The 26,521-nt window shown below is 43.3% G+C and overlaps 1 protein-coding gene across 4 annotated transcripts in view; it reads left to right on the top strand.

Annotated features, from left to right (window-relative positions):
• LOC115171895 (rho GTPase-activating protein 44) overlaps positions 1 to 26,521 on the top strand; it is a 112,093-nt gene that overhangs the window by 50,924 nt on the left and 34,648 nt on the right. For all 4 annotated transcript variants that reach the window (XR_003871284.1, XM_029729095.1, XM_029729094.1 and 1 more), the window contains exons 2-11: positions 10,789 to 10,828; positions 11,263 to 11,385; positions 11,571 to 11,647; positions 12,031 to 12,142; positions 13,082 to 13,158; positions 13,401 to 13,518; positions 22,157 to 22,225; positions 22,703 to 22,784; positions 23,017 to 23,144; positions 24,563 to 24,674. Coding sequence is in view for 3 of the 4 variants with exons in the window: in XM_029729095.1 (XP_029584955.1) it covers positions 10,789 to 10,828; positions 11,263 to 11,385; positions 11,571 to 11,647; positions 12,031 to 12,142; positions 13,082 to 13,158; positions 13,401 to 13,518; positions 22,157 to 22,225; positions 22,703 to 22,784; positions 23,017 to 23,144; positions 24,563 to 24,674 (938 nt within the window). In the remaining variant the exon portion in view is untranslated. The remainder of the gene's footprint in view (positions 1 to 10,788; positions 10,829 to 11,262; positions 11,386 to 11,570; positions 11,648 to 12,030; positions 12,143 to 13,081; positions 13,159 to 13,400; positions 13,519 to 22,156; positions 22,226 to 22,702; positions 22,785 to 23,016; positions 23,145 to 24,562; positions 24,675 to 26,521) is intronic.

Genomic DNA, 26,521 nt, shown 5'->3' with positions numbered 1-26,521 from the left:
AGGGGTTCTGTATCGGGTATCAAACCATCACAGGGTTTGATGGGGCTATGGGCCGACCAGGGGTTCTGTATCGGGTATCAAACCAACACAGGGTTTGATGGGGCTTTGGGCCGACCAGGGGTTCTGTATCGGGTATCAAACCAACACAGGGTTTGATGGGACTATGGGCCGACCAGGGGTTCTGTATCGGGTATCAAACCAACACAGGGTTTGATGGGGCTATGGGCCGACCAGGGGTTCTGTATCGGGTATCAAACCAACACAGGGTTTGATGGGGCTATGGGCCGACCAGGGGTTCTGTATCGGGTATCAAACCATCACAGGGTTTGATGGGGCTATGGGCCGACCAGGGGTTCTGTATCGGGTATCAAACCAACACAGGGTTTGATGGGGCTTTGGGCCGACCAGGGGTTCTGTATCGGGTATCAAACCAACACAGGGTTTGATGGGACTATGGGCCGACCAGGGGTTCTGTATCGGGTATCAAACCAACACAGGGTTTGATGGGGCTATGGGCCGACCAGGGGTTCTGTATCGGGTATCAAACCAACACAGGGTTTGATGGGGCTATGGGCCGACCAGGGGTTCTGTATCGGGTATCAAACCAACACAGGGTTTGATGGGGCTTTGGGCCGGCCAGGGGTTCTGTATCGGGTATCAAACCAACACAGGGTTTGATGGGGCTATGGGCTGACCAGGGGTTCTAGTTGGTAACATATTTGGCCTTTTGTTGTCCATGTATTTTTGACTTATTGTTGAATACTAAAACAGAAACAGTATTATAATCTTACTCTAAACTCATTCTCTGCTTTACCGACAAGATAAAGTCTCATTTTGTTCTTAAATAACTGAGACATAATGGCTATGATGCTGATTGGCCTGTAGCTGGCACAGGGGTCTGGCTGGGGCACAATACAAGGAAGTGGCTGTGCAGACTGAGACAGAGACAGGGATAGGGAGGAGTAGTAGTGTAGTAGTGCAGAGAGAAGGAGAGAGAGAGAGGGAGGGGGAAGTACTGTAGTGTGGAGAGAGAGAGAGAGACAGAGAGAGAGAGAGAGAGAAAGAGAGAGAGAGAGAGGGAGGTAGAGAGAGAGAGAGAGAGAGAGAGAGAGAGAGAGAGAGGGAGGGAGAGACAGAGAGAGAGAGAGAGGGAGGGAGAGACAGAGAGAGAGAGAGAGGGAGGGAGAGACAGAGAGAGAGAGAGGGGGAAGTACTGTAGTGTGGAGAGAGAGAGAGATTGTAAATACAACCCATATTCATGTTTATTTATTTTCCCTTTTGTACTTTAACTATTTGTACATAATTATGACATTTGAAATGTCTTTATTCTTTTGTAACCTTTGTGAGTGTAATGTTTACTGTACATTTTTATTGTTTATTTCACTTTTGTTTATTATCTATTTCACTTGCTTTGGCAATGTTAACATATGTTACTGTCTCAGTGGTGGGCCACAAGGCTTGACTGGGAAGCCATCCTACACTCAGTATACAGTAGTCTGGTCCACCCATCACAGAATGCAATGTTGACTTGAACATAAGTCTATGTTCTACAGGGCATTCTAGACAGTCTAATTCTATGTTCTACAGGGCATTCTAGTCATTCTAATTCTATGTTCTACAGGGCATTCTAGTCATTCTAATTCTATGTTCTACAGGGCATTCTAGTCATTTTAATTCTATGTTCTACAGGGCATTCTAGTCATTCTAATTCTATGTTCTACAGGGCATTCTAGTCATTCTAATTGTATGTTCTACAGGGCATTCTAGTCATTCTAATTCTATAGTCTACTACAGGCCTAGATTATTGGCCGTGTCCACTGGTCAGACGGGCCGGTCGCCGTGGTGCTTCCTGCTGTGTTAGCCAGCAGCCCATACACACAGAAAGTACCCTTGTCCCCCTTAGCTCTGATTGGACAGTTTGGTCTGGCTGCCTTGGAATGCTGAGGCAGATTGTGGTGTGTGTGAGCTCCTTATAGAACGGAATGGAGAGAGAGAGAGTTTTCATTCATCCTGTTCCCCGAGCTTTGTTTAGAACACAGTTTGTGTTCCAAATCGAACCCTGTTCCCTATATAGTGCACTGCTTTTGACCAGGACCCAGAGATTGCCTACATAGTGCACTATCTTAGACCAGCACCTGTACATGGGCAGTACGTCTCATACAAGGCTACTTAGAAAGGGACTAGGGTGCCGTTTGTGATGCAGACATAGTGAAGCATCATGGACCAGCACACATTGTGCCCTCAATACTTCTGGAACAGATGACTCTGTTTATCATAGCATTCATAGGCCTAAATGAAGGTTTTGTTGTCATGTTGTGCTTTATTATGTAATTGTGAACATGATGAACAAGCCGTTTCTTCAGTAAATTTGCTCTCAGTGTAGAGCCCCTCTCATCCGACATGCATCTGTGATAAACCATTTTATTCATCATTAAACGTCAGGGAGTTCCAACCCGAACATCCTCAGAGATCAGTCCTACTTCATGGTCATCATGTTTCATAGCAACCTAGTGGTGGGTGCTGTTCTAAGCTGATGGGCCATTCAGTGTTCTGGCTCACTACTTTCATCTGACTGATGCACTACCCTTCAGTCATGGGGTCTATCTCAATACTCTAGAAGTGGCTTCCTCTTCTCGTCTCCTTTCCCCCATTCTACTCTGTTGTGCTGAACGTGGACAGAAGAGTATTTTAGTAGACTGTGTAATAGGCAGCCATCCTTCATATTGCTTTGACACATCGTGGGTTTTCAGATCAGTATAACTCTCAGTGGAAAAGGTTCTACTTGGAACCTAAAGGGTTCTAACTGGAACCAAAAGAGTTCTAACTGGAACCTAAAGGCTTCTAACTGGAACCAAAAAGGGTTCTTCATACTGTAGATGGAGAGGAGATGAAGCATGGAAGCCACATTAGACTATTGAGATGAAGCCCTGGCCCAGGCTCTCATCCAACCTTCACACAGCAGAACAGCAGAGCAGAGGTCTAATCAGCAGGGTACTAATCAGCAGGGTTCTAATCAGCAGGGGGTCTAATCAGCAGGGTTCTAATCAGCAGGGAGTCTAATCTGCAGGGTTCTAATCAGCGGGGTTCTAATCAGCAGGGGTCTAATCAGCAGGGGTCTAATCAGCAGGGGTCTAATCTGCAGGGGTCTAATCAGCAGGGTTCTAATCAGCAGGTGTCTAATCAGCAGGGTTCTAATCAGCAGAGGTCTAATCAGCAGAGGTCTAATCAGCAGGGTTCTAATCAGCAGGTGTCTAATCAGCAGGGTTCTAATCAGCAGGGTTCTAATCAGCAGGTGTCTATTCAGCAGGTGTCTAATCAGCAGGTGTCTAATCAGCAGGGTTCTTATCAGCAGAGGTCTAATCAGCAGGGTTCTAATCAGCAGGTGTCTAATCAGCAGGTGTCTAATCAGCAGGGTTCTAATCAGCAGGCTTCTAATCAGCAGAGGTCTATTCAGCAGGTGTCTAATCAGCAGGTGTCTATTCAGCAGGTGTCTAATCAGCAGGTGTCTAATCAGCAGGGTTCTAATCAGCAGGCATCTAATCAGCAGGGTTCTAATCAGCAGGGTTCTAATCAGCAGGCATCTAATCAGCAGGGTTATAATCAGCAGGCGTCTAATCAGCAGGGTTCTAATCAGCAGTGGTCTAATCAGCAGTGGTCTAATCAGCAGTGGTCTAATTAGCAGGGTTCTAATCAGCAGGCATCTTATCAGCAGTGATCTAATCAGCAGGGTTCTAATCAGCAGGGTTCTAATCAGCAGGCATCTAATCAGCAGGGTTCTAATCAGCAGGCGTCTAATCAGCAGGGTTCTAATCAGCAGTGGTTTAATCAGCAGGCGTCGAATCAGCAGGGTTATAATCAGCAGGGTTCTAATCAGCAGGGTTCTAATCAGCAGGCATCTAATCAGCAGGGTTCTAATCAGCAGGCGTCTAATCAGCAGGGTTCTAATCAGCAGGGGTTTAATCAGCAGGCGTCGAATCAGCAGGGTTATAATCAGCAGGGTTCTAATCAGCAGGGTTATAATCAGCAGGTGTCTAATCAGCAGGGTTCTAATCAGCAGGGTTCTAATCAGCAGGGTTCTAATCAGCAGTGGTCTAATCAGCAGTGGTCTAATCAGCAGGGTTCTAATCAGCAGGGTTCTAATCAGCAGGGTTCTAATCAGCAGTGGTTTAATCAACAGGCGTCGAATCAGCAGGGTTACAATGAGCAGGGTTCTAATCAGCAGGGTTATAATCAGCAGGTGTCTAATCAGCAGGGTTCTAATCAGCAGGGTTCTAATCAGCAGGGTTCTAATCAGCAGGGTTCTAATCAGCATGGTTCTAATCAGCAGGGTTTCTTATCAGCAGGGTTATAATCAGCAGAGGTCTAATCAGCAGGTGTCTATTCAGCAGGGTTTCTTATCAGCAGGGTTCTAATCAGCAGGGTTCTAATCAGCAGGTGTCTAATCAGCAGGTGTCTAATCAGCAGGTGTCTATTCAGCAGGGTTTCTTATCAGCAGGGTTCTAATCAGCAGGGTTCTAATCAGCAGGTGTCTAATCAGCAGGGTTATAATCAGCAGGTGTCTATTCAGCAGGGTTATAATCAGCAGGTGTCTAATCAGCAGGTGTCTATTCAGCAGGGTTATAATCAGCAGGTGTCTAATCAGCAGGTGTCTAATCAGCAGGTGTCTATTCAGCAGGGTTTCTTATCAGCAGGGTTATAATCAGCAGGTGTCTAATCAGCAGGTGTCTATTCAGCAGGGTTATAATCAGCAGTGATCTGGTCATTGACATCAGTAGACTGTCTTCACTGCTCTGTTCGCCCGTCCTGTTTGTTTCTTTGCTGCAATTGGGCTTGAAGCATCTGCTGTTGGCAGCTTGGCAAATTAATTCATTATTTTGTTTATTTTTTTACTTGAAACATGAGGCAGAGCCATGGCCTGAGGGGATGTTCATGGGCACACACACACACACACACACACACACACACACACACACACACTTGCCTTCTGAGATTAGAGACCTAGATTGTGTTCAGTAGTGCGCACTATAACTACATTTATTAACGGAAAATAAAAGTATGTAGTTCAAATCGTCAAAATGTTTCAAGACAGGACACATCGCTGATTGCTCAAATATGTAAGTCTTTGTCCTTTATCCTGCTCAGCCTAGTCAATAATACCCTTTCAGTTTAATACTGATACACACAAAGAAATCATTCAAAACAGCTGGTCTTGCTTCCATTTAACTGGATAGAACTGCTCAGTTTTTCGTTAGAGTTGGCAGTGATCACTCTTACCACTCCAATACTCTGAGACACATGCGCCCCAGAGAGCTATTGTCACGTTCGTCGTAAAGATGGGACCAAGGCGCAGCGGGAATGTGTATGCTCATCTTCTTGTTTATTGAGAAGAAAACAAAACAAAACACTTAATCAAAACAACAACGACGAAAAAACAGTCCTGTGAGACACACAGCTACACATGGAACAACTACCCACAAAAACCCATGAAAAACACCCCTACTAAATAGGACCTTCAATTAGAGGCAACGAGGAACAGCTGCCTCCAATTGAAGGTCAACCCAATAAACTAAACATAGAAATAGAATAACTAGACACAGACATAGAAATAGACTAACATAGAACATAAACCAGAAAACCCCGAAACACATAAAACAAACACCCCCTGCCACGTCCTGACCAAAATACAATAACAAATAACCTCTTTACTGGTCAGGACGTGACAGCTATATAGCTCTTATAGGCATATATATCTCACCATATAGCTCTTATAGCCATGTATAGCTCTTGATATAACTCTTATAGACATATATAACTCACCATATGGCTCTTATAGACATATATAACTCCCCGTATAGCTCTAATAGCCATATATACAGTGCATTCTGAAAGTATTCAGACCCCTTGACTTTTTCAACATTTTGTTGCATTCTAAAACGGATGAAATAGTTTTTTTCCCCTCATCAATGTATACACAATACCTCATAATGACGAAGCAAAAACAGGTTTTTAGAAATGTTTGCAAATGTATATAAAAAATGAAATATTAAATTTACATAAGTATTCAGACCCTTTACTCCTTTGGCAGTAATCACAGCCTAGAGTCTTCTTGGATATGACACTACAAGCTTGGCACACCTGTATTTTAGGTCCTGAGTGCTCTGGAGCAGGATTTCATCAAGGATCTCTCTGTACTTTGCTCTGTTCATCTTTCCCTCGATCCTGACTAGTCTCCCAGTCCCTGCCACTGAAAAACATCCCCACAGCATGATGCTGCCACCACAATGCTTCACTGTAGAATTGGTGCCAGGTTTCCTCCAGATGTGATGCTTGGCATTCAGACCAGAGAATCTTGTTTCTTATGGTCTGAGAGTCTTTAGGTATCTTTTGGCAAACTCCGAGCTGGCTGTCATGTGCCGTTTACTGAGGAGTGCCTTCCGTCTGGCCACTCTACCATAAAGGCCTGATTGGTGGAGTGCTGCAGAGATGGTTGTCCTTCTGGAAGGTTCTCCCATCTCCACAAATCAAATCAAATCAAATGTATTTATATAGCCCTTCTTACATCAGCTGATATCTCAAAGTGCTGTACAGAAACCCAGCCTAAAACCCCAAACAGCAAGCAATGCAGGTGTAGAAGCACAGTGGCTAGGAAAAACTCCCTAGAAAGGCCAAAACCTAGGAAGAAACATAGAGAGGAACCAGGCTATGAGGGGTGGCCAGTCCTCTGCTGGCTTTGCCGGGTGGAGATTATAACAGCACATGGCCTAGATGTTCAAATGTTCATAAATGACCAGCATGGTCAAATAATAATAATCATAGTAGTTGTCGAGGGTGCAACAAGTCAGTAACACAAGAGTAAGTGTCAGTTGGCTTTTTCATAGCCGATCTTTGAGAGTATCTCAAAGATCTGAGAAGAGGAAGATCGGAGGAAGATCGGAGAAGATGGGAGAACACAGTGGCCACTCTGTTCTTTGAGACCTTCAATGTTATAGATATGTTTTGGTACCCTTCCCCAGATCTGTGCCTCGACACTATCCTGTCTCGGTGCTCTACCGACAATTCCTTCAACCTCATGGCTTGGTTTTTTCTCTGACATGCACTTTCAACTGTGGAACATTATATAGACAGGTGTGTCTTTCCAAATCATGTCCAATGAACTGAATTTTCCACAGAGCTCAATTCCAAGTCTCATATCAATACTTACTTTCTTATGTACGTTTAGAAAAACACTGTTTTCGCTTTGTCAATATGGGGTATTGTGTGTAGATTGATGAGGGAATCATAGTGGTGGCTACATCATGTTATGGATATGCTTGTAATTGTTAAGGACTGGGGAGATTTTCCAGGATCAAAAATAAATGTAATGGAACTAAGCACACAATCCTAGAGGAAAACCTGGTTCAGTCTGCTTTCCACCAGACACTGGGAGAATAATTCACCTTTCAGCAGGACAATAACCTAAAACACAAGGCCAAATATACACTGGAGTTGCTTACCAAGAAGACAATGAATGTTCCTGAGTGCCGAGTTACAGCTTTGACTTAAATCTACTTGAAAATCTATGGCAAAACCTGGAAATGATTGTCTAGCAATGATCAACAACCAATTTGAAGAACTTGAAGAATTAGAATTATGGGTAAATGTTGCACAATCCAGGTGTGGAATGCTCTTAGAGACCCAGAAAGACTCACAGCTGTCATCGCTGTCAAAGGTGCTTCTATATATACTGCTCAAAAAAATAAAGGGAACACTTAAGCAACACATCCTAGATCTGAATGAAAGAAATAATCTTATTAAATAATTTTTTCTTTACATAGTTGAAGGTGCTGACAACAAAATCACACAAAAATAATCAATGGAAATCCAATTTATCAACCCATGGAGGTCTGGATTTGGAGTCACACTCAAAATTAAAGTGGAAAACCACACTACAGGCTGATCCAACTTTGATGTAATGTCCTTAAAACAAGTCAAAATGAGGCTCAGTAGTGTGTGTGGCCTCCACGTGCCTGTGTGACCTCCCTACAACGCCTGGGCATGCAACTGATGAGGTGGCGGATGGTCTCCTGAGGGATCTCCTCCCAGACCTGGACTAAAGCATCCGCCAACTCCTGGACAGTCTGTGGTGCAACGTGGCGTTGGTGGATGGAGCGAGACATGATGTCCCAGATGTGCTCAATTGGATTCAGGTCTGGGGAACGGGCGGGCCAGTCCATAGCATCAATGCCTTCCTCTTGCTGGAACTGCTGATACACTCCAGCCACATGAGGTCTAGCATTGTCTTGCATTAGGAGGAACCCAGGGCCAACTGCACCAGCATATGGTCTCACAAGGGGTCTGAGGATCTCATCTCGGTACCTAATGGCAGTCAGGCTACCTCTGGCGAGCACATGGAGGGCTGTGCGGCCCCCCAAAGAAATGCCACCCCACACCATGACCGACCCACCGCCAAACCGGTCATGCTGGAGGATGTTGCAGGCAGCAGAACGTTCTCCATGGCGTCTCCAGACTCTGTCACGTCTGTCACGTGCTCAGTGTGAACCTGCTTTCATCTGTGAAGAGCACAGGGCGCCAGTGGCAAATTTGCCAATCTTGGTGTTCTCTGGCAAATGCCAAACGTCCTGCACGGTGTTGGGCTGTAAGCACAACCCCCACCTGTGGACGTCGGGCCCTCATACCACCCTCATGGAGTCTGTTTCTGACCGTTTGAGCAGACATGCACATTTGTGGCCTGCTGGAGGTCATTTTGCAGGGCTCTGGCAGTGCTTCTCCTGCTCCTCCTTGCACAAAGGCGGAGGTAGCGGTCCTGCTGCTGGGTTGTTGCCCTCCTACGGCCTCCTCCACGTCTCCTGATGTACTGGCCTGTCTCCTGGTAGCGCCTCCATGCTCTGGACACTACGCTGACAGACACAGCAAACCTTCTTGCCACAGCTCGCATTGATGTGCCATCCTGGATGAGCTGCACTACCTGAGCCACTTGTGTGGGTTGTAGACTCCGTCTCATGCTACCACTAGAGTGAAAGCTGGCAGCATTCAAAAGTGACCAAAACATCAGCCAGGAAGCATAGGAACTGAGAAGTGGTCTGTGGTCCCCACCTGCAGAACCACTCCTTTATTGGGGGTGTCTTGCTAATTGCCTATAATTTCCACCTGTTGTCTATTCCATTTGCACAACAGCATGTGAAATCTATTGTCAATCAGTGTTGCTTCCTAAGTGGACAGTTTGATTTCACAGAAGTGTGATTGACTTGGAGTTACATTGTGTTGTTTAAGTGTTCCCTTTATTTTTTGGAGCAGTGTATAAATAACAGATTTATGTATTTCATTTTCAATAAATTTGCTAAGATTTCTAAAAACATGTTTTCACTTTGTCATTATGGGGTATTGTGTGTAGAAGATTATTATTTTTTTAATCCATTTTGAATTGAGGTTGTAACACAACAAAATGTGGAGTAAGTCAAGGAGTATGAATACTTTCTAAAGGCCCTGTAACTTGATTAAAATAACTACATAAAGTACTTAAGGAGATTCCCCAGAGGCTTGTTGAGTGTGTTCTTGTTAAATCATTCAAACCCTCTCCCCCCTAACCCAATCCTGACTGGTATGTTTTCTCCTTCTACTCTCTCCACCCTAACCCAATCCTGACTGGTATGTTTTCTCCTTCTACTCTCTCCACCCTAACCCAATCCTGACTGGTATGTTTTCTCCTTCTACCCTCTCCACCCTAACCCAATCCTGACTGGTATGTTTTCTCCTTCTACCCTCTCCACCCTAACCCAATCCTGACTGGTATGTTTTCTCCTTCTACCCTCTCCACCCTAACCCAATCCTGACTGGTATGTTTTCTCCTTCTACCCTCTCCACCCTAACCCAATCCTGACTGGTATGTTTTCTCCTTCTACCCTCTCCACCCTAACCCAATCCTGACTGGTATGTTTTCTCCTTCTACTCTCTCCACCCTAACCCAATCCTGACTGGTATGTTTTCTCCTTCTACCCTCTCCACCCTAACCCAATCCTGACTGGTATGTTTTCTCCTTCTACCCTCTCCACCCTAACCCAATCCTGACTGGTATGTTTTCTCCTTCTACCCTCTCCACCCTAACCCAATCCTGACTGGTATGTTTTCTCCTTCTACCCTCTCCACCCTAACCCAATCCTGACTGGTATGTTTTCTCCTTCTACTCTCTCCACCCTAACCCAATCCTGACTGGTATGTTTTCTCCTTCTACCCTCTCCACCCTAACCCAATCCTGACTGGTATGTTTTCTCCTTACCCTCTCCACCCTAACCCAATCCTGACTGGTATGTTTTCTCCTTACCCTCTGCACCCTAACCCAATCCTGACTGGTATGTTTTCTCCTTCTACTCTCTCCACCCTAACCCAATCCTGACTGGTATGTTTTCTCCTTCTACCCTCTCCACCCTAACCCAATCCTGACTGGTATGTTTTCTCCTTCTACTCTCTCCACCCTAACCCAATCCTGACTGGTATGTTTTCTCCTTCTACCCTCTCCACCCTAACCCAATGCTGACTGGTATGTTTTCTCCTTCTACCCTCTCCACCCTAACCCAATCCTGACTGGTATGTTTTCTCCTTCTACCCTCTCCACCCTAACCCAATCCTGACTGGTATGTTTTCTCCTTCTACCCTCTCCACCCTAACCCAATCCTGACTGGTATGTTTTCTCCTTCTACCCTCTCCACCCTAACCCAATCCTGACTGGTATGTTTTCTCCTTCTACCCTCTCCACCCTAACCCAATCCTGACTGGAATGTTTTCTCCTTCTAGGGCAGAAAAAACTGAAGTGTTAAGCGACGATCTTCTGCAGGTAAATAAGTGTGTGTGTGTGTGTTTGTGTGTGTGTGTGTGAGTGAGTGAGTGTGTTTGTGTGTGTGTGTGTTTCTGTGTGTGTGTGTGTGTGTGTGTGTTTGTGTGTGTGCATTTGTGTGTGTGTGTGTGTGTGAGTGAGTGTGTTTGTGTGTGTGTGTTTCTGTGTGTGTGTGTGTGTGTTTGTGTGTGTGTGTGTGTGTGTGTGTGAGTGTGTTTGTGTGTGTGTGTGTGTGTGAGTGAGTGTGTTTGTGTTTGTGTGTTTCTGTGTGTGTGTTTCTGTGTGTGTGTGTGAGTGAGTGTGTTTGTGTGTGTGTGTGTGTTTCTGTGTGTGTGTTCGTGTGTGTGCATTTGTGTGTGTGTGTGCCTGTGTGTGTGTGATTTCTGGCCTACCTGTTAGCGTGGTGTCTGATACGTGTTGCTGTGCTGGTCTAGGTGGAGAAGCGGTTGGACCTGGTCAAACAGGTGACCCACAGCACTCACAAGAAGCTGGCCGCCTGCCTGCAGGGCCAACAAGGGGCTGAAGAGAGAGAGAAGAAATCAGTCAAGTCTCCCTCGGTAAGGACCTATCAGATTCTTGTTTATTCAATGTATCAGTGAGTTTCTGTCTTATTTCAAATAAACCAGGAATAAATACAAATCCATAATATCCCCATTCACAGTGACAGAGGAATATGTTCTGCTACCTTGTGAGGTGATATGATATGAAATACAGTACGTTAATACTTTCTGTCTTGTGTCAGAAAAAGCTACCACTAACCATCCTGGCACAATGTATGGTAGAAGGAGCTGCTGTGCTGGGGGACGACTCTCTACTAGGGTGAGTCCCTGTATATGCACTCTCACTCACTCACTCACTCACTCACTCACTCACTCACTCACTCACTCACTCACTCACTCACTATTTTACTCACATACCTTTTTTATGTTGATTCTGCCATAATTCCACTCTGTCCTCTTTGACCTTGTTCTCTATCTGATGCATTCTGATTAGCTGAAGCCGGGTCCTAGCTGACGTTGTGATTGGCTATGGCTGCGTCCTAGCTGATGTTGTGATTGGCTATGGCTGCGTCCTAGCTGATGTTGTGATTGACTGGGACCTAGCTAACATTGTGATTGGCTGTGGCAGGGACCTAGCTGATGTTGTGTCTGGCTGTGGCTGGGACGCATCTGATGTTTTGATTGGCTCTGTTCGCCTAACAGGAAGATGCTGAACCTGTGTGGGGAGACAGAGGAGAAGCTGGCCCAGGAACTGATTCAGTTTGAGTTCCAGATAGAGAAAGATGTGGTGGAGCCTCTCTATGAGCTGGCTGAGGTGAGTCCTACTGTCTCTATGACAAGTTGAGTCCTACTGTCACTATGATGAGGTGAGTCCTACTGTCACTATGATGAGGTGAGTCCTACTGTCACTATGATGAGGTGAGTCCTACTGTCACTATGATGAGGTGAGTCCTACTTTCACTATGATGAGGTGAGTCCGACTGTCACTATGATGAGGTGAGTCCTACTGTCACTATGATGAGGTGAGTCCTACTGTCACGATGATGAGGTGAGTCCTACTGTCACTATGATGAGGTGAGTCCGACTGTCACTATGATGAGGTGAGTCCTACTGTCACGATGATGAGGTGAGTCCTACTGTCACTATGATGAGGTGAGTCCTACTGTCACTATGATGAGGTGAGTCCTACTTTCAATATGATGAGGTGAGTCCTACTGTCACTATGATGAGGTGAGTCCTACTGTCACTATGATGAGGTGAGTCCTACTGTCACTATGATGAGGTGAGTCCTACTTTCACTATGATGAGGTGAGTCCGACTGTCACTATGATGAGGTGAGTCCTACTGTCACTATGATGAGGTGAGTCCTACTGTCCCTATGATGAGGTGAGTCCTACTTTCACTATGATGAGGTGAGTCCTACTGTCCCTATGATGAGGTGAGTCCTACTGTCACTATGATGAGGTGAGTCCTCCTTTCACTATGATGAGGTGAGTCCTACTGTCCCTAGCCATACATCACTTGAAGTTATAATTGTTATAATTGCTGTCCAGAGGCTGCCCACAACATTCACCATTGCTATCTCTGACTGAACATGATCGTTAAAACACAATGTCAGCATGTTCATTATTGTCTATTAACTTCTGGGTGGTGGAATATTCCTCCCATCTCCACTGGCAGATAACTAGTAGATAACTGAATGTAGTGGAGATACATTATAGAGGAGGTTTGATGTGTTCCTGTCTCTTCCCAGGTGGACATTCCCAACATCCAGAAACAGAGGAAACATTTAGCCAAGCTGGTCCTGGACATGGACTCAGCTCGCACACGGTGAGGGATGGACTGCATGTTAACATACCTTCTACCCTCTTCACTGGCCTTCACCTCTTAAGACATGCTCATGTTTACAATAATGCTTAGACGAGCATGTTCCTTCCCTCCGTGGTTGTGTCTCAAATCGCGCTCTTATCCCTATATAGTGCGCTACTGGAGTAGATGCCATTTGGGATGCTGTGTGTGTTGGTGTTCCATCCCTCCTCCTAACTCTTCTTCTGTCTCCTCCTTTCCTGTAGGTTTCACCAGTCGTCCAAGTCCTCCAGTCACCCTAGCAACCTGCAGGCGGGCGGTGCCAAGGGTGAGGCCCTCAGAGAGGAGATGGAAGAGGCAGCCAATAGGATGGAGATCTGCAGGGTGAGTCACAGGGTTCTAGAGGTTCAGGCTCCTCCTCCTTCACCTACTGTATTCCACTGTCTCCCCCCACACCATGAAACTACATTAACCACTACAAGGTTACAGACTGTATTAACCACTACAAGGTTACAGACTGTATTAACCACTACACGGTTACAGACTGTATTAACCACTACAAGGTTACAGGCTGTATTAACCACTACAAGTTTACAGGCTGTATTAACCACTACAAGGTTACAGACTGTATTAACCACTACAAGGTTACAGACTGTATTAACCACTATAAGGTTACAGGCTGTATTAACCATTTGTCACGTCCTGGCCAGTATATAAGGTTAATTGTTTTGTAGTTTGGTCAGGGCGTGACAGAGGGTATTTGTTTTATGTGGTTCAGGGTGGTGTGTTTGATTAAGGGTGTTTGATTTAGTATTTCCGGGGTTTTGGTTTATAGTCTGTTTATGTATTTCTATGTCTAGTCTGGTGAGTGTGTTTCTATGTTGGTTAATTGGGATTGGGACTCTCAGTTGAAGGCAGGTGTTGTCTATCTGCCTTTGATTGAGAGTCTCATATATCAGGGTGTGTTTGTGTTTGTGATTGGTGGGTGATTGTTCTGTGTTCAGCCCTAGGCTTTGCCAGACTGTTTTGTTGTTCGTTCGTTTTCGTGTTTTGTTTGTTTTGGAGTGTTCTTTTTGTAGTTAATAAAAGTCGAAATGAGCATACACGTACCTGCTGCATTTTGGTCCTCATTCACCGACGACAACCGTGATACCATTACAAGGTTACAGGCTGTATTAACCACTACACGGTTACAGGCTGTATTAACCTCTCTGGGCTACCTACTCAACAGCCAGTTGAATCCCGTGGCGCGTTATTCAAATACCTTAGAAATGCTATTACTTCAATTTCTCAAACATATGACTATTTTACACCATTTTAAAGACAAGACTCTCGTTAATCTAACCACACTGTCCGATTTCAAAAAGGCTTTACAATGAAAGCAAAACATTAGATTATGTCAGCAGAGTACCCAGCCATAAATAATCAGACACCCATTTTTCAAGCTAGCATATAATGTCACATAAACCCAAACCACAGCTAAATGCAGCACTAACCTTTGATGATCTTCATCAGATGACAATCTTAGGACATTATGTTATACAATACATGCATGTCTGTTCAATCAAGTTCATATTTATATTAAAAACCAGCTTTTTACATTAGCAGGTGACTAGCATGTGACTAGCATTCCCACCGAACACTTCCGGTGAATTTACTAAATTACTCACGATAAACGTTCACAAAAAACACAATTATTTTAAGAATTATAGATACAGAACTCCTCTATGCACTCAATATGTCCGATTTTAAAATAGCTTTTCGGTGAAAGCACATTTTGCAATATTCTAAGTAGATAGCCCGGCATCACAGGGCTAGCAATTTAGACACCCAGCAAGTTTAGCACTCACCAAAGTCAGATTTACTATAAGAAAAATGTTATTACCTTTGCTGTTCTTCGTCAGAATGCACTCCCAGGACTTCTACTTCAATAACAAATGTTGGTTTGGTCCCAAATAATCCATTGTTATATCCAAATAGCGGCGTTTGTTCGTGCGTTCAAGACACTATCCGAAAGGGTAAATAAGGGTGACGAGCACCACGCATTTCGTGTCAAAAAAATTCTAAATATTCCATTACCGTACTTCGAAGCATGTCAACCGCTGTTTAAAATCAATTTTTATGCCATTTTTCTCGTAAAAAATCGATAATATTCCGACCGGGAAATCGTTTTTTATTACAAAGAGAGCGAAAGTAAAAGCATGGGATCCCCACATGCACGAGCCTCAGTCTGATGGCCCTCTGATAGAGCACTTGCCAAAAGCGCTAGTGTGTTTCAGCCTGGGGCTGGAATTACATCATTCAGCTTTTTCCCGGGTTCTGAGAGCCTATGGGAGCCGTAGGAAGTGTCACGTAACAGCAGAGATCCCCTGTTTTGGATAGAGATGATCAAGGAGGGCAAGAAATGGTCAGACAGGCCACTTCCTGTAAGGAATCTTCTCAGGTTTTTGCCTGCCATATGAGTTCTGTTATACTCACAGACACCATTCAAACAGTTTTAGAAACTTTAGGGTGTTTTCTATCCAAAGCCAATAATTATATGCATATTCTAGTTACTGGGCAGGAGTAGTAACCAGATTAAATCGGGTATGTTTTTTATCCGGCCGTGCAAATACTGCCCCCTATCCCCAACAGGTTAACTACTACAAGGTTACAGGCTGTATTAACTACTACAAGGTTACAGGCTGTATTAACCACTACAAGGTTACAGGCTACATTAACCACTACAAGGTTACAGGCTGTATTAACCACTACAAGGTTACAGACTGTATTAACCACTACAAGGTTACAGGCTGTATTAACCACTACAAGGTTACAGACTGTATTAACCACTACAAGGTTACAGACTGTATAAACCACAACAAGTTTACAGACTGTATTAAGGTTACATGCTGTATTAACCACTACAAGGTTACAGGCTGTAATAACCACTAAAAGGTTACAGGCTGTATTAACCACTACAAGGTTACAGGCTGTATTAACCACTGCAAGGTTACAGGCTGTATTAACCACTGCAAGGTTACATACTGTATTAACCCATATAAGGTTACAGGCTGTATTAACCACTACAAGGTTACAGGCTGTATTAACCACTGCAAGGTTACGGACTGTATTAACCACTACAAGGTTACAGACTGTATTAACCACTACACGGTTACAGGCTGTATTAACCACTACAAGGTTACAGACTGTATTAACCACTACAAGGTTACAGGCTGTATTAACCACTACAAGGTTACAGGCTGTATTAACCACTACAAGGTTACAGGCTGTATTAACCACTGCAAGGTTACAGACTGTATTAACCACTACAAGGTTACAGACTGTATTAACCACTACAAGGTTAAAGGCTGTATTAACCACTACAAGTTTACAGGCTGTATTAACCACTACAAGGTTACAGACTGTATTAACCACTACAAGGTTACATACTGTATTAACCACTACAAGATTACAGACTGTATTAACCACTACAAGGTTACATACTGTATTAACCACTACAAGGTTTCAGACTGCATTAACCACTACAAAAGGTTACAGACTGTATTAACCACTACAAGGTTACAGACTGTATTAACCACTACAAGGTTACAGACTGTATTAACCATTACAAGGTTACAGGCTGTATTAACCACTTCAAGTTTACGTGCTGTATTAACCACTACAAGGTTACAGGCTGTATTAACCACTACAAGGTTTCAGACTGTATTAACCACTACAAGGTTACATACTGTATTAACCACTACAAGATTACAGACTGTATTAACCACTACAAGGTTACATACTGTATTAACCACTACAAGGTTTCAGACTGCATTAACCACTACAAAAGGTTACAGACTGTATTAACCACTACAAGGTTACAGACTGTATTAACCACTACAAGGTTACATACTGTATTAACCACTACAAGGTTACAGACTGTATTAACCACTACAAGGTTACAGACTGTATTAACCACTACAAGGTTACAGACTGTATTAAGTACTACAAGGTTACAGACTGTATTAACCATTACAAGGTTACAGGCTGTATTAACCACTACAAGGTTACAGGCTGTATTAACTACTACAAGGTTTCAGACTGTATTAACCACTACAAGGTTACAGACTGTATTAACCACTACAAGGTTACAGACTGTATTAACCACTACAAGGTTACAGACTGTATTAACCACTACAAGGTTACAGACTGTATTAACCACTACAAGGTTACAGTCTGTATTAACCACTACAAGGTTACTTACTGTATTAACCACTACAAGGTTACAGGCTGTATTAACCACTACACGGTTACAGGCTGTATTAACCACTACAAGGTTACAGACTGTATTAACCACTACAAGGTTACAGGCTGTATTAACCACTACAAGGTTACAGGCTGTATTAACCACTACAAGGTTACAGGCTGTATTAACCACTGCAAGGTTACAGACTGTATTAACCACTACAAGGTTACAGACTGTATTAACCACTACAAGGTTAAAGGCTGTATTAACCACTACAAGTTTACAGGCTGTATTAACCACTACAAGGTTACAGACTGTATTAACCACTACAAGGTTACATACTGTATTAACCACTACAAGATTACAGACTGTATTAACCACTACAAGGTTACATACTGTATTAACCACTACAAGGTTTCAGACTGCATTAACCACTACAAAAGGTTACAGACTGTATTAACCACTACAAGGTTACAGACTGTATTAACCACTACAAGGTTACAGACTGTATTAACCATTACAAGGTTACAGGCTGTATTAACCACTTCAAGTTTACGTGCTGTATTAACCACTACAAGGTTACAGGCTGTATTAACCACTACAAGGTTTCAGACTGTATTAACCACTACAAGGTTACATACTGTATTAACCACTACAAGATTACAGACTGTATTAACCACTACAAGGTTACATACTGTATTAACCACTACAAGGTTTCAGACTGCATTAACCACTACAAAAGGTTACAGACTGTATTAACCACTACAAGGTTACAGACTGTATTAACCACTACAAGGTTACATACTGTATTAACCACTACAAGGTTACAGACTGTATTAACCACTACAAGGTTACAGACTGTATTAACCACTACAAGGTTACAGACTGTATTAAGTACTACAAGGTTACAGACTGTATTAACCATTACAAGGTTACAGGCTGTATTAACCACTACAAGGTTACAGGCTGTATTAACTACTACAAGGTTTCAGACTGTATTAACCACTACAAGGTTACAGACTGTATTAACCACTACAAGGTTACAGACTGTATTAACCACTACAAGGTTACAGACTGTATTAACCACTACAAGGTTACAGACTGTATTAACCACTACAAGGTTACAGTCTGTATTAACCACTACAAGGTTACTTACTGTATTAACCCCTACAAGGTTACAGGCTGTATTAACCACTACAAGGTTACAGGCTGTATTAACTACTACAAGGTTTCAGACTGTATTAACCACTACAGTGTTACAGACTGTATTAACCACTACAAGGTTACAGGCTGTATTAACCACTACAAGGTTACATACTGTATTAACCACTACAAGGTTTCAGACTGCATTAACCACTACAAAAGGTTACAGACTGTATTAACCACTACAAGGTTACAGACTGTATTAACCACTACAAGGTTACATACTGTATTAACCACTACAAGGTTTCAGACTGCATTAACCACTACAAAAGGTTACAGACTGTATTAACCACTACAAGGTTACAGACTGTATTAACCACTACAAGGTTACAGACTGTATTAACCATTACAAGGTTACAGGCTGTATTAACCACTTCAAGTTTACGTGCTGTATTAACCACTACAAGGTTACAGGCTGTATTAACCACTACAAGGTTTCAGACTGTATTAACCACTACAAGGTTACATACTGTATTAACCACTACAAGATTACAGACTGTATTAACCACTACAAGGTTACATACTGTATTAACCACTACAAGGTTTCAGACTGCATTAACCACTACAAAAGGTTACAGACTGTATTAACCACTACAAGGTTACAGACTGTATTAACCACTACAAGGTTACATACTGTATTAACCACTACAAGGTTACAGACTGTATTAACCACTACAAGGTTACAGACTGTATTAACCACTACAAGGTTACAGACTGTATTAAGTACTACAAGGTTACAGACTGTATTAACCATTACAAGGTTACAGGCTGTATTAACCACTACAAGGTTACAGGCTGTATTAACTACTACAAGGTTTCAGACTGTATTAACCACTACAAGGTTACAGACTGTATTAACCACTACAAGGTTACAGACTGTATTAACCACTACAAGGTTACAGACTGTATTAACCACTACAAGGTTACAGACTGTATTAACCACTACAAGGTTACAGTCTGTATTAACCACTACAAGGTTACTTACTGTATTAACCCCTACAAGGTTACAGGCTGTATTAACCACTACAAGGTTACAGGCTGTATTAACTACTACAAGGTTTCAGACTGTATTAACCACTACAGTGTTACAGACTGTATTAACCACTACAAGGTTACAGGCTGTATTAACCACTACAAGGTTACATACTGTATTAACCACTACAAGGTTACAGACTGTATTAACCACTACAAGGTTTCAGACTGTATTAACCACTACAAGGTTACAGGATGTACTAACCACCACAATGTTACAGACTGTATTAACCACTACAAGGTTACAGACTGCATTTACCACTACAAGGTTACCGACTGTATTAACAACTTCAAGGTTACATACTGTATTAACCACTACAGGGGTACAGACTGTATTAACCACTACAGGGTTAAAGGCTGTATTAACCACTTCAAGGTTACAGGCTGTATTAACCACTACAGGGTTACAAACTGTATTAACCACTACAAGTTTACATGCTGTATTAACCACTACAAGGTTACAGGCTGTATTAACCACTACAAGGTTTCAGACTGTATTAACCACTACAAGGTTACAGACTGCATTAACCACTACAAAGTTAAAGGCTGTATTAACCACTACAAGGTTACAGACTGTATTAACCACTACAAGGTTACAGACTGTATTAACCACTACAAGGTTACAACTGTATTAACCACTACAAGGTTACAGACTGTTACAACCACTACAAGGTTACAGACTGTATTAACCACTACAAGGTTACAGACTGTATTAACTACTACAAGGTTACAGACTGTATTAACCATTACAAGGTTACAGGCTGTATTAACCACTACAAGGTTACAGGCTGTATTAACTACTACAAGGTTTCAGACTGTATTAACCACTACAAGGTTACAGACTGTATTAACCACTTCAAGGTTACAGGCTGCATTAACCACTACAGGGTTACAAACTGTATTAACCACTACAAGGTTACAGACTGTATTAACCACTACAAGGTTACAGACTGTATTAACCACTACAAGGTTACAGGCTGTTTTAACTACTAGTAGGTTTCAGACTGTATTAACCACTACAAGGTTACAGACTGTATTAACCACTACAAGGTTACATACTGTATTAACCACTACAAGGTTACAGACTGTATTAACCACTACAAGGTTACAGGCTGTATTAACTACTGCAGTGTTACAGACTGTATTAACCACTACAAGGTTACAGGCTGTATTAACCACTACAAGGTTACATACTGTATTAACCACTACAAGGTTACAGACTGTATTAACCACTACAAGGTACAGGCTGTATTAACCACTACAAGGTTTCAGACTGTATTAACCACTACAAGGTTACAGACTGTATTAACCACTACAGGGTTACAAACTGTATTAACCACTACAGGGTTAAAGGCTGTATTAACCACTTCAAGGTTACAGGCTGTATTAACCACTACAGGGTTACAAACTGTATTAACCACTACAAGTTTACATGCTGTATTAACCACTACAAGGTTACAGGCTGTATTAACCACTACAAGGTTTCAGACTGTATTAACCACTACAAGGTTACAGACTGCATTAACCACTACAAAGTTAAAGGCTGTATTAACCACTACAAGGTTACAGACTGTATTAACCACTACAAGGTTACAGACTGTATTAACCACTACAAGGTTACAGACTGTATTAACCACTACAAGGTTACAACTGTATTAACCACTACAAGGTTACAGACTGTTACAACCACTACAAGGTTACAGACTGCATTAACCACTACAAAGTTAAAGGCTGTATTAACCACTACAAGGTTACAGACTGTATTAACCACTACAAGTTTACAGACTGTATTAACCACTACAAGGTTACAACTGTATTAACCACTACAAGGTTACAGACTGTTACAACCACTACAAGGTTACAGGCTGTATTAACCACTACAAGGTTACAGACTGTATTAACCACTACAAGGTTACAGACTGTATTAACTACTACAAGGTTACAGGCTGTATTAACCACTACAAGGTTACAGGGTTACAGACTGTATTAACCATTACAAGGTTACAGACTGTATTAACCATTACAAGGTTACAGGCTGTATTAACCACTACAAGGTTACAGACTGTATTAACCACTACAAGGTTACAGACTGTATTAACCACTACAAGGTTACAGGGTTACAGACTGTATTAACCATTACAAGGTTACAGGCTGTATTAACCACTACAAGGTTACAGGGTTACAGACTGTATTAACCACTACAAGGTTACAGGGTTACAGACTGTATTAACCATCACAAGGTTACAGACTGTATTAACCATTACAAGGTTACAGGCTGTATTAACCACTACAAGGTTACAGACTGTATTAACCACTACAAGGTTACAGACTGTATTAACCACTACAAGGTTACAGGCTGTATTAACCACTACAAGGTTACTGACTGTATTAAGCACTACAAGGTTACAGACTGTATTAACCACTACAAGGTTACAGACTGTATTAACCACTACAAGGTTACAGGCTGTATTAACCACTACAAGGTTACAGGCTGCATTAACCACTTCAAAGTTACAGGCTGCAATAAGGTTAAAGGTAATTTCTAATTCTCTTTTCCAGGATCAACTATCAGCGGATATGTATAATTTTGTGGCCAAAGAAATAGACTATGCAAACTACTTTCAGACGGTTAGTACATTTTCTTTATCAATGCATTTGCCCTTCAGATGACCCTGACTTCTTTTACAGTCATATAGCTGAGCTGGTGTTTAAACCTCACCTTTTTTATCCCTCTGTCCCTCTGTGTCTCTCTGTACTTCTGTCACCCTCTGTCACCCTCTGTCGCTCTGTGTCTCCCTCTGTGTCCCTCTGTGTCCCTCTGTTTCCCTCTGTCACTCTCTGTCACTCTCTGTTTCCCTGTGTGTCTCTCTGTATCCCTCTCTGTCCCTGTGTCTCTGTCCCCCTCTCTGTCCCTGTGTCTCTGTCCCCCTCTCTGTCTCTGTGTCTCTGTCCCCCTCTCTGTCCATGTGTCTCTGTCCCCCTCTCTGTCCATGTGTCTCTGTCCCTGAGTCTCTGTCCCCCTCTCTGTCTTTGTTTCTGTCCCCCTGTCTGTCCCTGTGTCACTGCCCCCTCTCTGTCCCTGTGTCTCTGTGTTTCTCCCTGTAGCTCATAGAGATCCAGGCAGAATATCACAGGAAGTCTCTAGAGATCCTCCAGAGTGTCCTGCCCACCATTAAAGCTCACCAGGGTGAGTTCATGTGTGTGTGTGTGTGTGTGTGTGTGTGTGTGTGTGTGTGTGTGTGTGTGTGTGTGTGTGTGTGTGTGTGTGTGTGTGTGTGTGTGTGTGTGTGTGTGTGTGTGTGTGTGTGTGTGTGTGTGTGAGAGAGAGAGAACTTGTCCATGCCTGCACATGTGTATGTGCACATGCCTGTCTGCTCCTCGTGTGTCTAACTGTTGTATAATGTGTTGTACCGCCACAGAGGCGTGGGTGGAGAAGCCTTCGTATGGCAAGGCCCTGGAGGAACACCTGACCATCAGCAGCAGAGAGATCGCCTTCCCCATCGAGGCCTGTGTCACGATGCTGCTGGAGTGTGGCATGCAGGAGGAGGTATAGACAAAGTTGAAGCCTGCTTTACCCTAAGTTTCCCAGACCCAGATGAAGCCTTCTTAACACTACTAAGTTTCCCAGACCCAGATGAAGCCTACTTAACACTAAGTTTCCCAAACCCAGATGAAGCCTACTTAACACTAAGTTTCCCAAACCCAGATGAAGACTACTTAACAGTACTAAACATTCTGATTACAGAGTAGTGTAAATATAGGATTTCGCCGTTAGAGAGTGTTGATTGTAGACAGTTACAGTATGTACTAGATTTATATTTCACTATTTATCTCTATGATGACCCTGCTTTGATTCCCTGACTTCCTGACTCCCTGTCTTCCTGTCTTCCTGACTCCCTGTCTTCCTGACTCCCTGTCTTCCTGACTCCCTGTCTTCCTGACTCCCTGTCTTCCTGACTCCCTGTCTTCCTGACTCCCTGTCTTCCTGACTCCCTGTCTTCATGACTTCCTGTCTTCCTGACTTCCTGTCTTCCTGACTCCCTGTCTTCTTGTTTTCCTGACTCCCTGTCTTCCTGTCTTCCTGACTCCCTGTCTTCATGACTCCCTGTCTTCCTGACTCCCTGTCTTCTTGTTTTCCTGTCTTCCTGACTCCCTGTCTTCCTGACTCTCTGTCTTCCTGTCTTCATGACTCCCTGTCTTCCTGACTCCCTGTCTTCCTGACTCCCTCCCTGTCTTCCTGACTCCCTCCCTGTCTTCATGACTCCCTGTCTTCCTGACTCCCTGTCTTCCTGTCTTCCTGACTCCCTGTCTTCATGACTTCCTGTCTTCCTGTCTTTCTGACTTCCTGTCTTCCTGACTCTCTGTCTTCCTGTCTTCCTGACTCCCTGTCTTCTTGTTTTCCTGACTCCCTGTCTTCCTGTCTTCCTGACTCCCTGTCTTCATGACTCCCTGTCTTCCTGACTCCCTGTCTTCTTGTTTTCCTGTCTTCCTGACTCCCTGTCTTCCTGACTCTCTGTCTTCCTGTCTTCATGACTCCCTGTCTTCCTGACTCCCTGTCTTCCTGACTCCCTCCCTGTCTTCCTGACTCCCTCCCTGTCTTCATGACTCCCTGTCTTCCTGACTCCCTGTCTTCCTGTCTTCCTGACTCCCTGTCTTCCTGACTCCCTGTCTTCATGACTCCCTGTCTTTCTGACTCCCTGTCTTCCTGTCTTTCTGACTCCCTGACTCCCTGTCTTCCCGACTCCCTGACTCCCTGTCTTCCTGACTCCCTGCCTTCCTGTCTTCCTGACTCCCTGCCTTCCTGTCTTCCTGACTCCCTGCCTTCCTGTCTTCCTGACTCCCTGTCTTCCTGACTCTCTGTCTTCCTGTCTTCCTGACTCCCTGTCTTCCTGACTCCCTGTCTTCCTGACTCCCTGTCTTCCTGACTCCCTGTCTTCCTGTCTTCCTGACTCTCTGTGTGTGTAGGGTCTGTTCAGAGTGGCTCCCTCGGCCTCCAAGCTGAAGAAGCTGAAGGCCTCCCTGGACTGTGGTGTTATGGACGTACAGGAGTATTCAGCTGACCCCCACGCCATCGCAGGTTACCTTACACACCCACACACACGCATATAGACACACACCCACACACAGAATATGAAAACACTCAAATACACTGACTCAAATACACTCCCATGCATTTAACCCCGGTATTTGTAAATAGTATTTGAAATAAGTATTTCAAAATACCCTCAAATATAATTTGATAGACTATTTTGTTTTTACAAATAACCATTAAAATACTCGAAATTCAAAAAAAGTATTTTAAATACTACACTGAACAAAAATATAAATTCATCATGTAAAGTGTTGGTCCTATGTTTCATAAGCTGAAATAAAAGATCCCAGAAATGTTCCATACGCATAAAAAGCTATTTCTCTCAAATGTGCTCAAATTTGTTTACCTCCCTGTTTGTGAGCATTTCTCCTTTGCAAGATAATCCATCCACCTGACAGGTGTGGCATATCAAGAAGCTGATTAAACAGCATGATCATTACACAGGTGCTTGGAACAATAAAAGGACACTCTAAAATGTACAGTTTTGTCACACAACACAATGCCCCGGATGTCTCAAATTTCGAGTGAGTGTGCAATTGGCATGCTGACTGCAGGAATGTCCACCAGAGCTGTTGCCAGAGAATGTAATGTTCATTTCTCTATCATAAGCTGCCTCCAACCTCGTTTTAGAGAATTTGGCAGTACGTCCAACCGGCCTCAGAACCACAGACCACGTGCATGGCGTTGTGTGGACGAGCAGTTTGCTGATGTCAACGTTGTGAACAGAGTGCCCCATGGTGGCGGTGAGGTTATGGTATGGACATGCATAAGCTACGGACAATGAACACAATTGCATTTTATCAATGGCAATTTAAATGCACAGATATACCGTGACGAGATCCTGAGGCCCATTGTCGTGCCATTCATCCGCCACCATCACCTCATGTTTCAGCATGATAATGCACAGCCCATGTCACAAGGATCTGTACACAATTCTGAAAATGTCCCAGTTCTTCCATGGTCTGCATACTCACCAGACATGTCACCCATTGAGCATGTTTGGGATGCTCTGGATCAAAGTCTAGAACAGCGTGTTCCAGTTCCCGCCAATATCCAGCAACTTTGCACAGCCATTGAAGAGGAGGAGGACAACCTTCCACAGGCCACAATCAACAGCCTGATCAACTCTATGTGAAAGTGATGTGTCGCGCTGCATGAGGCAAATGGTCTCACCAGATACTGACTGGTTTTCTGATCCACGCCCCTACCTTTTTTATAAGGTATCTGTGACCAACAGATGCATGTCTGTATTCCCAGTCATGTGACATCCATAGATTAGGGCCTAATTAATTTATTTCAATTGACTGATTTACTTATATTAACTGTACTCAGTAAAATCTTTGAAATTGTTGCAGGTTACGTTTATATTTTTGTTCAGGATAGATACTAAAATACACAGGTATTTGAACCCAAGTCTGACACGCAAACGCACACGCATACACTACACACACACATACACCATCGCAGATTAATTTACACCCCCACACGCCTCTTACCTCGCTCTCTCTGGCTCAGGCTCTGGTCTCCATAACAACGAGCCTTTAGCTAGCTCCATTGTCTATATATAACCATTAGATATAACTCTGCTTTCAGGAGATTCATGCCTCCAGAAATACATACATCAATGTTAGGTCAACACAATCAAGGCTTCTTGTGTTTGTGGAAGACTGTTGTCTTTCACATCTTGTTGCCTATTTCCTTCACATCTTGTTGCCTATTTCCTTCACACCTTGTAGCCTATTTCCTTGTTGCCTATTTCCTAACATCCTCCTCCTCCGGTAGTGAGCCGGCATGCGTCCCAAATGACATCATATTCCCTATTTAGTGCACTA

Source organism: Salmo trutta, chromosome 32 (assembly GCF_901001165.1).
Source record: "Salmo trutta chromosome 32, fSalTru1.1, whole genome shotgun sequence".
NCBI classification, from domain to species: domain Eukaryota; kingdom Metazoa; phylum Chordata; class Actinopteri; order Salmoniformes; family Salmonidae; genus Salmo; species Salmo trutta.
Note: the sequence above shows the minus strand (reverse complement) of the source record. Positions and strands in the feature narration are given on the sequence as shown.